Source organism: Cherax quadricarinatus, chromosome 1 (assembly GCF_038502225.1).
Source record: "Cherax quadricarinatus isolate ZL_2023a chromosome 1, ASM3850222v1, whole genome shotgun sequence".
NCBI classification, from domain to species: Eukaryota; Metazoa; Arthropoda; class Malacostraca; order Decapoda; family Parastacidae; genus Cherax; species Cherax quadricarinatus.
The window spans coordinates 954,507-966,621 of NC_091292.1; the positions used below are offsets into that span (position 1 = coordinate 954,507).

Genomic DNA, 12,115 nt, shown 5'->3' on the forward strand with positions numbered 1-12,115 from the left:
CTAAAGTCGGTACCTGACCAGTCGGGCTGTGGCTCGTACGTTGGATTGCGTGCAGCCAGCAGTAACAGCCTGGTTGATCAGGCTCTGATCCACTAGGAGGCCTGGTCACAGACCGGGCCGCGGGGGCGTTGACCCCCGGAACTCTCTCCAGGTAAACTCCAAGTAATTCTGTAATATGGAGACCAGAACTGAGCTGTATAATCTAGGTGAGGCCTTACTAATGATGTATAAAGCTGTAATATAACCTCTGAACTTCTGTTGCTTACACTTCTTGATATAAATCCCAGTAGTCTGTTTGCCTTATTACATGTGCTTAGGCATTGCTGTCTTGGTTTAAGGTTGCTGCTTATCATAACCCCCAAGTCCTTTTCGCAATCTGTATGGCTAAGTTCTACATTATTTAGCTTATAAGTCCTAAGGTTGTAGACACTCCCGAGCTTCAGAATCTTGCATTTATCTACATTGAACTGCATCTGCCATTTTTCTGACCAGATATTGAGTTTGTCTAAATCCTCCTGAAGTTCCCTGATATCTACGTTTGAATCAATTATCTTACCAATCTTTGTGTCATCGGCGAATTCTCATTTCACTAGTAATTCCCTCATCAAGATCATTGATATATATTATAAACAACAACGGGCCCAAGACTGATCCCTGTGGAATGCCACTTGTTACAGATCCCCATGTGCACCATCTGGGTATCTTTATTGTAGACGTTTCGCCATCCAGTGGCTTTATCAATACAAATTCCAGGACATAACTTGAAGACAGTAGAACTATATATAGAAAATGAGGTAATCAGAATCTACACGACTACGGTGCTCTTCGCACCAACTCCAAGGTTGAGGGACTGATTACCTCATTATCTGTATATAGTTCTACTGTCTTCAAGTTATATCCTGGAATTTGTATCGATAAAGCCACTGGATGGCGAAACATCTACAATAAAGATATCCAGATATTGCACATGTGTCTTAGTTCCATCTTGTCAGTATTGTATACCATTCTTGTACAACAGATCCCCACTCGGATTTAGCCCCATTTATGGACACCCTCCGTTTCCTGTCTGTGAACCATGACTCGATCCATGGCAGCACTTTTCCCTCAATGCCATGAGCTGCCACTTTCTTTAACAGTCTCTGGTGTGGAATTATCAAAAGCCTTACTAAAATCTAATAATATCAAATTCTTTATCGTGATCAACAGCCTTAAAAGCTTTACTGAAGAAAGTTAATAAATTGGTTAGACAAGAACGGCCTCTCGTGAATCCACGCTGAGTATCATTAATCAGATTATGCTTATCCAGATGGCTTCTTATAGTCTCGGCTATAGTTGACTCTAGCAATTTGCCTACAATTGAGGTCAGGCTTATTGAGCGGTAATTTGACGGTAACGACTTATCCCCTGATTTAAAAATAGGAATTACATTAGCTATCTTCCACATATCAGACACTACACCTGTTTGAAGAGATAAATTAAAAATATTAGTTAATGGTTCACAGAGTTCCATTTTGCATTATTTAAGAACCCTTGAAAAAAGCTCATCAGGTCCCGGCGACTTTTGGTTCAGTCGGTCTATTTGTTTCATAACCATTTCACTAGTGACTGTGATGTTACATAATTTATCTTTTTCAGGCCCACTATAAAAATTAATTACTGGGATATTGTTAGTGTCTTCCTGTGTAAAAACCGAGATAAAATAATTATTTAAAATCGAGCACATTTCGTTCTCTTTGTCAGTAAGATGTCCATAGTTATTTTTAAGGGGCCCTATCTTATCTCTAAACTTTTGTTCTGTACACCTGGAAAAACTTTTGGGTTAGTTTTAGAATCCCTAGCAACTTTAATTTCATACTCCCGTTTAGCTTTTCTTATCCCCTTTCTAACGTCCCTCTTAATGTAAATACATATACTGATTCATAAGATGATCCTCACCTCTTTTGATACGTCTATAAACTCCTTTCTTCTGCCCTAAAAGATATTTGAGCCTATTCATCCATTTTGGGTCATTTTTATTCAATCTAATTTCTTTATACGGGATAAATGTTCTTTGGGCAGCATGTACAGTGTTCAGAAAGCTGTCATATTGATAGCTCTCTTCGTTACCCCAGTCAACAGATGATAAGTGTTCTCTAAGCCCATTGTAATCTGCTAAGCGAAAATCTGGAACCATTACTGAATTATCCCTACTGCCATACTTCCATTCTATGCTAAAGGTAATTGATTTGTGATCGCTTGTGCCGAATTCCTCTGTAATTTCTAAATTATTAACAAGGGTTTCCTTATTTGCCAGAACCAAGTCAAGCAGGTTATTTCCCCTTGTAGGTTCTGTCACAAACTGCTTCAAAAAACAGTCCTGAACTACTTCTAAGAAGTCATTAGTTTCTAAATTCCCAGTCAAGAAATTCCAATCAATCTGATTAAAGTTAAAGTCCCCTAGAATTACTACATTATCGTGCCTTGTGGCCTTAATAATTTCCTCCCATAGTAATCTCCCTTGGTCCCTATCTAAGTTTGGGGGACGGTATATCACTCCTAGAATCAATTTTTCATGCCCCTCTGAAAATTCTATCCAGACTCTGTATGTGTTACTTCAGACTTAATACCTGTTTTTATACAACCGTTCAAGCGATCTCGGACATAAAGTGCCACCCCAACCCCCTTCCCGATACTTCTATCTACTTGGAACAATTTAAAACCCTGAATGTGACATTCCACAGGCATGTCCCAACTTGTGGAATTAAGCCATGTCTCAGTGATGGCAAACACATCAATGTTACCTGCACTAGCAACTAATCTCAACTCGTCCATCTTAATCCTAGCACTACGGCTATTAGTATAATATATTTTTAAAGACCCTTATTTCTCTTTACCTTCCTGCTCATTTCCGTTTTTCCACTAAACCTTTTACTGTCCTTGTTACCTAGTGCCAATGGCTTTCCAATATCCACCCCATTTTGCCTATTACTAGTTCCTCTAGAACTCATATTACTACACTGGGACTTCACTGTATTCCTGCCAAAACCCATACCACTAACTATTCCTAGTTTAAAGCCCTAATAGCTCCTCCCACTGCAGTTGCCAGTGCCCCCACCCCAGACCTAGATAAGTGAACCCCATCCCTGGCATACATGTCATTTCTGCCATAGAAGAGGACCCAATTATCAATGAATGTTACTGCATTATCCTTACAGTATTTGTCCAGCCAGCAATTGACACCAATTGCCCTGGACAACCATTCGTTTCCAACTCCTCTCCTTGGCAAAATACCACATATGACAGGATTCCCACCCTTCTTCCTAATTATTTCTATTGCTGACCTATACCTACTAATCAGGTCCTCACTCCAACGTCTGCCAACATCGTTACCTCCCGCACTGAGGCAGATAATAGGATTGCTCCCATTACCTTTCATGATGTTGTCCAGATGGCTAACAATATCCCCCATCCTAGCCCCAGGAAAACATACCCTCTGCCTCCTCTTCCTGTCCCTAAGACAAAAGGCCCTATCCATAAACTTAACCTGACTGTCTCCAAGTAAAACAATGTTCTTACCTTCACCTGTGGAATTCGTCGTGACGTTCTCGATGGTCTTCGTTGGGGTTTCAAGGGATGTCTCGCTCTGTCAATGTTTCCTTGGTGCTCATTGTGAAATTCCCAGTAGACAACCCACATTCGTCAGGTAGCACCAAAAATGGGTTGGAAGTTTCCACAGTCGTCTTCTGGTTCTTTGCTGTTTCTGCCTCTTCAACAGTCTTCTTGATCCTCAGCTTGGTTCCATGTTGCCCGGCCACTGACCAGGTTCCCCTCTTAACCTGAGGACTCACAACAGGAGGATTACTACGAATCCTCTTGTTCTCCTCTGTTAATCACCGTATCTCCAGCTTAGCAACCCTAAGCTCCTCTTTTAGCTGCTGGTAGAGTTGCACGAGAGAGAACATCTTGGTTCAGATTCACAGAGAGCACACAGACAAGTTTTCACAGAGCTAAGTACAGGTCACCAATGAGCTAAGTACAGGTCACCGCTGAACTAAGTACAGGTCACAAGTCTTGTGTTTCTGTAGTTGATTAATTGTTTGTGTGAATTTCGGTGTTGAACACAGGCATTCCTTAAATTGTCAGATCTGCCTGCGTACTGGTGTTCTGAAATACGTGTTTGGAGGTCTCTGGATGTTTTGCCCACACATAATTTGCTGCAGTCATTACAAGGGATTATGTATACCCTGCAGAGGATTGAAGTTTGTCCTGTCTATTACTGGTAATGTCCTTGATGGTGGTGGATGTGGAGGTAGATACTTGGAATGAGGTATTGGAAAAGATGTTGGAAACGTGTTTGGCAATGGAGTTGGTGGGAAGGACTATGTATCTTTTCTCGGTAGGTGTGTTAAAGATGTTTAATGCCCGTCATCTGCAGTCTCTAATGAAGTGACGAGGAAGTTAGTGAAGATAGGAGTGAATGGAGACAAATGGTTTTTGGGATCTGATGAGCTGCCGAGTGTGAGCAGGGTAATATTTTGTGAGGGGATTCGGGAAAACTGGTTAGCCAGACTTAGAGTCCTGAAGGTGGGAAGTACAATGCCTGCACTTTAAAAGGAGGGGTTTGGGATATTGGGTGTTTGGAGGGACATCTAAACTGTAGTATCTGAGCGCCTCTGAAAAGACAGTGATTATGTATGAGTGATGGTGAAAGTCTTGAAATAGTTTTTTCTTTCTTTCTGGGTTTTTCTTTCTTTTTTGGGTCACCCTGCCTTGGTGGAAAATGGCCGTGTTAAAAAAAAAAAAAGAAATAGAAGGAAACTCAGATGGGTGTGTACACGTGTGTGTACATGCATGTATTAGTATTATGGGAGCACTAAACCCATAAGGATTATACAGCACATGGAGGGAGGATGGAAGGCATTCAGCTTAATCCAGGATATTGGAGCACAGATCCAATTCCCTAGATCAAGAGCCCCTCACCAGCACTAAGGAGCCTCCCTTGAGGGGCTACATGCATGTAGAAGTAACAAGATTTACAGTACTTTATTATTATTATTATTAAATTTAAGGAAAGCTCTAAACCTAAAGGAGTCACACAGCATTTGGGAAATAAGAGGAAATCAGAGTTGATCCAAGGGAAAGACAGATTCAGTTTCTTTGAGAACCCATTATGATCTGAGTATACTGTACATACAATGCATCTAATTTAAAAGCTTACTGATAATGTAAGTACAATGTTACCATTTTTTTTTTCTAGTTACTTTTGCCATTTCCATCGCTACTTCATGACAAATTATTTTATATTTACTGAATCATAAAATCCCAATGACATTTTCTGCTCTCCTTTCTCAAAGAAAATGTATTCACAATCATTTACTCCCGCGATGCCTGTCAAAGGTGGTACAAACATCACATTCATCAACATTGATCCACTAAGCTGCAATATCCCAACCCAACTTTGAAAGTCTACTGCACCTCCTGTGTCCAAAACTCTATTGCCAATACAGCTCAGTACTGCTCTCAATGTCTGCTAGATGTTAATTAAGTGAAACAAAATTCTCTACTTTAAATTTTTTTTATTTGTATAAACAGCAAGTATGTGATAAACATTAAAATCTGACAACAAATGTTATGTTTGAGATCTGTATGAGCAAAACACTAATATCCCCACAATCTTGAAAAATAATAAATTTACAGTACCATAAAAAAAATAGTAATCAAAGAAAACAAAGAAGAGCATGGCCATTGTTTATAAGCCTGACTAGCTAGTCCATGGGCCATTTTCAAAAAAGGACTCAGTTCAAGTATCCATCTTCATATAGTAACAACCGATGCAAATGCAATTCTGGCTCATATTCACAATATCAAGAGCATAGCAGATAATGTTATAATACATAATATAAAGCATAAAATAAGTAGCATTGCAATGCTGGTCACAAATTAAATGTTTATGTTTTACTTTTACCAAATCAAATTCATTAATTTAGCAAGTTTTTTTTTTTTTTTAATTTTTATACATGAAAAGTCATGGAAGTTGATGATTTAGTGTTTTGTATTTTCTTTAAGATTTACAACAAAGATCATAATCACTGTTATATTATATATATAGGTACAGCACAGCTCAATATTAAATAACAGAAGTTATCTACTAGCAATTAAAAAAAAATCCAAACTAATAACCCAACTTTGAAGAAAGCAGCAACTGCAAATCACCTTTACCAACTTATTTTATGCTTTAGAATGTAAATATATATATTTAACTTCAACCAAATTGTGAGTAGAACACTTGACAACTACATATACCTCAGTTGGTTCTATAGTTGGTAGAATGTACGTATTACTGCAGTGTTTTCTGAATACAGCCCAGTATCACATCAAAGTTTTGTGCTCGAGTGAAAAATTACAGGACATGAATAGACCTGTAAAAACAATAACAAATAACAATTACAATTGCAAAGTTCTCACTTAAAAAGAAATACCTTCTTACCAGTAATACCACCAAAGACGATCAAATTCACATTAGTGTATAAAACACAGAGATCTACAAATTCACTTATGAAAGACATCATAGGACAAGGTTTCCAAAGTATTTTTTAATGGAAATTTTGAGCTCATCACATGAGACTCAACAAGAGTTAACAACCACTGGTGCTGATACTAATATGAACTGCAAAGCTGGTTTCTCATTTTAAAAATATCTCCTTTTATTACGTTGTAGGTTGCATCATTAAAATAACTTCAGTTTTACTAACAAAATGACTTTCTTGCTGAAAGACTTATTAGTCCAGTATACCAGGAATTTGACACTACAAAGGGATATGCTTATTATGAATCTGCAGCTTAAAAAAAAAATATTCATCAACAACTGGATGGACATAAAACTGGAGCACACAATTCTGTAGATAGTGAGCAAGATTGAGCCAGACTCAAATAAGTCTACACTTCAGAATACTATATATACACCAACTGAAGGCAGTCATCTAGTGGCTAAACTTCTCATAAACATTCTTAAACTCTGACCTAATATTCTAAACAAATTTATGAGCACCGATTCTTTGTAGAAATAATAAATTTTCAAGTTTCCAAGCGGAGTGGAAGTCACACCTCCAAGCTGGCTGTCACATTACCAACTTGGTGGGCCTTCACTACTTAGGAATGCCAGACAGCTTCAGTCATGAGTTATTGGCCAGGCTGACTAGTAAGCTGAGGCAGATGACAGCCCACCACCTCTCCCTTCTTGTTTCCCACCAGTAACTGCAAAGATACATTCATTAAAGGATAAGATACATACAATGTTACATTTACCATTGTCTTAATGTATTTCAAACTGAAACAAACTGCATATTAGGAATATATGGTACTAATGTATATTTTCCTTTTCAACGAACTGGCCGTATCCCACCAAGGCAGGGTACTTAATTATGCTGAACTAACAGAATAAAATAAGTTAAACATATATGCAAAGACATTTAAATTTTAGTGCTATGTCTTTCACGCTGCATGGGGCTTCATATCATGCTTTACATTACCTTGTAATCTACAAACTCTGAATGTTCTGAGTAATATTCACATTGCACATTAACCTCAAACACAACATCTCTACTGTCTCCAGCCTCCTTGCTGCAGCATAAACATCAACATCAATACTGTACAAAACTTACTCTGTCTTTATACAATGCTGAGCAAATGAACATTTTATTTGTAGCTTCAACTGGTATTCTTTGTAGAAGCTGGCCAGTCTGTGAAAGAAATATTAAATTAAAAATTGAATAATACAATTGACATACATTGTCAAAGGGAAGAGGAAAGTGGAAATACAGAGTATAATAATGCAACAACAATATTAATGCAGTTGATATTCACTATTCGTCAAGTCACATCTTACTAATTAAAGAGAATATTAAACATACAGCCAGACAAAATATTCGGACAAGTCCATCATAACAGGTGGCAACTAGGTGACTTTTATAGATGCTGAGACAAGACACATCTGCCTCACTTGCTATGTGACCTCTGCTGCTACCCGTCTGAAAAAAAAAAAATGAGTATTAATGTTTTTTATCACAGAATAAAATTAAATACATTAAATAAATATATAAAACTGTATGTATAGTATATATGGTATCTCAGATCAGGCCTTCTAAACTGGAAAGAAATACAGCAAACCTTTTATATAGTAAACAAAGGCTTGATAAAATAAACTAAACCCTGTACATGTTGAAGTATCAGTTAACGACTCGGTAGTGTTTTCTAGCAGTAGCTTCCCCATACATCACACCAAGTCAGTTCATGTTACAATCACGAAAATCACTTTTATAATCCTGAAGTAATTGACATTCCATTCAATGGATACCAGTTCCCACTATTAATTCACTATATTGTGGATTCACTGTACCTGTATTGCAAGAATAAACACAACTGTATTAAGACATACACAGGAATTAAAAAATCACTACATTCAGTGTAATTAGAAGTTTGTAAGATTTATGTGCCATATTACAGGTTCATTAAACAAAAGAAAAAATCAGCAATCTTTCCTGAGTACAAAACATTTAAGACAATTCCGTTTCACACTCATATGACAGGATGGTAGTATTGTACTTTCTTGGATGCTTGCTGTCTTCCAACTCACTATGTGTGCCTTCATAATCACATGAACAATTCAACACCACATCAAAAATTACAGATATGAAATCATCAGTACTTTGTACTCGAGTCTTTATTATTTTTTTTAATACATTGGTCGAGTTCCACCAAGGCAGGGTGGCCCGAAAAAGAAAAACTTTCATCATCATTCACTCCATCACTGTCTTGCCAGAGGGGTGCTGTACACTACAATTATAAAACTGCAACATTAACACCCCTCCTTCTGAGTGCAGATACTGTACTTCCCATCTCCAGGACTCAAGTCCGGCCTGCTGGTTTCCCTGAATCCCTTCATGAATGTTACTATGCTCACACTCCAACAGCACATCAAGTATTAAAAACCATTTGTCTCCATTCACTCCTACCAAATACGCTCACACATGCTTGCTGGAAGTCCAAACCTCTCGCACACAAAACCTCCTTTACCCTCTCCCTCCAACCTTTTGTAGGCTGACTCCTACCCTGCCTTCCCTCCACTACAGATTTATACACTCTTGAAGTCATTCTGTTTCGTTCCATTCTCTCTTACATGTCTGAACCACCTCAACAACCCTTCCTCAGCCCTCTGGACAACAGTTTTGGTAATCCCGCACCTCCTCCTAACTTCCAAACTATGAATTCTCTGCATTATATTCACACCAAACATTGCCCTCAGACGTGACATCTCCACTGCCTCCAGCCTTCTCCTCGCTGCAACATTCATCACCCATGCTTCACACCCATATAAGAGCGGTGGTAAAACTACACTCTCATACATTCCCCTCTTTGCTTCCATGGACAAAGTTTTTTGTCTCCACAGATTCCTAAGTGCACTGCTCACCTTTTTCCCCTCATCAATTTTATGATTAACCTCATCTTTCACAGACCTATCCGCTGACACGTCCACTCCCAAATATCTGAATACATTCACTTCCTCCACACTCTCTCCATCCAATCTGATATCCAATGTTTCGTCACCTAATCTTTTTGTTATCCTCATAACCTTACTCTTTCCTATATTCATTTTTAATTTTCTTCTTTTACATACCCTCCCAAATTCATCCACCAGCCTCTGCAACTTCTCTTCAGAATCTCCCAAGAGCACAGTGTCATCAGCAAAATGCAACTGTGACAACTCCCACTTTGTGTTTGATTCTTTATCTTTTAACTCCACACCTCTTGCCAAGATCCTTGCTTTCACTTCTCTTACAACCCCATCTATAAATATACTGAACAACCACGGTGACATCACACATCCTTGTCTAAGGCCTACTTTTACTGGGAAATAATATCCCTCTTTCCTACGTACTCTAACCTGAGCCTCACTGTTCTCATAAAAACTCTTCACTGCTTTCAGTAACCTACCTCCTATACCATACACCTGCAACATCTGCCACATTGCCCCCCCCCCCCATCCACCCTGTCATATGCCTTTTCCAAATCCATAAATGACACAAAAACCTCTTTAGCCTTATCTAAATACTGTTCACCTATGTTTCACTGAAAACATCTGGTCTACACACCCCTTACCTTTCCTAAAGCCTCCTTGTTCATCTGCTATCCTACTCTCCATCTTACTCTTAATTCTTTCAATGATAACTCTACCATACACTTTACCAGGTATACTCAACAGACTTGTCCCCCTATAATTTTTGCACTCTCTTTTGTCCCCTTTGCCTTTATACAAAGGAACTATGCATGCTCTCTGCCAATCCCTAGGTACCTTACCCTCTTCCATACATTTATTAAATATTAACACCAACCACTCCAAAACTATATCCCCACCTGCTTTTAACATTTCTATCTTTATTCCATCAATCCCAGTTGCCTTACCCCCTTTCATTCTACCCAATGCCTCATCAACTTCCCCCACATTCACAACTGGCTCTTCCTCACTCCTACAATATGTTATTCCTCCTTGCCCTATACAGGAAATCACAGCTTCCCTATCTTCATCAACATTTAACAATTCCTCAAAATATTCCCTCCATCTTCCTGACACCTCTAACTCTCCATTTAATAACTCTCCTCTCCTATTTTTAACTGACAAATCCATTTATTCCCTAGGCTTCCTCAATTTGCTAATCTCACTCCAAAACTTTTTCTTATTTTCAACAAAATTTGTTGATAACATCTCACCCACTCTCTCATTTGCTCTCTTGTATCTATGAAACTCCAGCACACTCTCATAACTAGATTTGTTTTGTAAAATTCACATTACTGTTAATGATTATTACAGTTCTGTACAAGTTTTAATTTTGTCTCAGTGTGTTTTCACATCATATTGACATTGTTATACACAAAATGCATTACTGCTTGCACTTGTTTACATTAAAACTTTTAGTCCATGTCTCAACTCACAGGACCAATATACTGTACTTAGGTCCCACTGAATACCTACGAATTCAGCAACATGCATGACTGAAGCTACCTTAAGACCCTTTCTTAGTGCTCTGGATTATACCTTCTGTAACCTTGCAATCTTCTAATTTCTACACTCAGAATTCTCTGCATAATAATAGTTTTCTCCCAAACTGATTAAAATTTCAAGTACACATAACGTGATCTAAATTTTGCAATGTGTCTGCTTTTACAAAGAAAGGAAGGAACTAACCGTGAAGTCATAGTAGACAATGGCTTTGTTGGAGCCACCAGTGTAGAGAAGTCCTCCATGTGACACAGTTGCATAAACTGTCAGCTGGATGTGCTCTAGGGTGCGCAGAAACAGACCTACACACACAAATGCAATCACATCAGCACTAGTCTACTTATTAACTTCATTATTTGCAAAGCATTAAAATTAGAAAAATACACAGGAAAAATTACATGTGGAGGATATGTAAAATTTAAGACTGGAAAGAGCCAATTTGGTGAATATGAAGATGCAGATGAAGTCCTTGCATTTTAATTAAGTAAATTCTCCAACATTAAATGAGTTGTGTATCTTCACGTCTTCAAGACCTACGATGGTATCACTGCAGGTACTCTACTCTTAACTAGAACTCTACAATTTTCAGGATAAGAGGCCTGATACTGTTATAAAACCAGGTATATGGTTACTATATTTAGAAGTCTCTGCAGTCATGGTGACTACTTACTGGAGGAGTTTGCTTTCATGAATTTTAGTGTACATCAAACCATATTACGGGTGGGGCTTGAACCCGCAGTCAGTCTGAGGGTTCAAGCCCCACCCGTGGTATGGTTTGTTTGCAATCATGTCACTTCGTTTAGTGCACATCTCTTGCACACTGAGTTAGGAAAGTTCTGAATGCGCCTTTGTACATTCATTTGAAGACCCGGCTGTTGAACAACAAGCATCTTGTCTTCCTTTTATGCTTCACATCCATACATAAATTATTAGATTATGATAAGAGCACTGCATAGTGTATACAAGGAGCAGGGTCCTGCTTCCCATGTTGGGTGCAAAAAATGTTTAGGTAGGTCCTTATTTTTTAAATATGGAGAAGGTACCCCTTTATTAACATTACAGTATTTTCATTAACTTGAAGTC

General features: G+C 38.3%; 1 protein-coding gene across 1 annotated transcript in view; it reads right to left on the bottom strand.

Moving 5' to 3' along the window:
• Nucleotides 1–5,535: 5,535 nt before the first annotated feature.
• Nucleotides 5,536–12,115, bottom strand: part of LOC128690911 (uncharacterized) — a 41,534-nt gene continuing 34,954 nt past the window's right edge. The window contains exons 11-14 of the mRNA XM_070086402.1: nt 11,219–11,334; nt 7,890–8,006; nt 7,641–7,718; nt 5,536–7,233 (exon numbers count right to left, since the gene is read on the bottom strand). Of these exons, the coding sequence (XP_069942503.1) occupies nt 7,159–7,233; nt 7,641–7,718; nt 7,890–8,006; nt 11,219–11,334 (386 nt within the window). The 3' untranslated portion in view covers nt 5,536–7,158. The remainder of the gene's footprint in view (nt 7,234–7,640; nt 7,719–7,889; nt 8,007–11,218; nt 11,335–12,115) is intronic.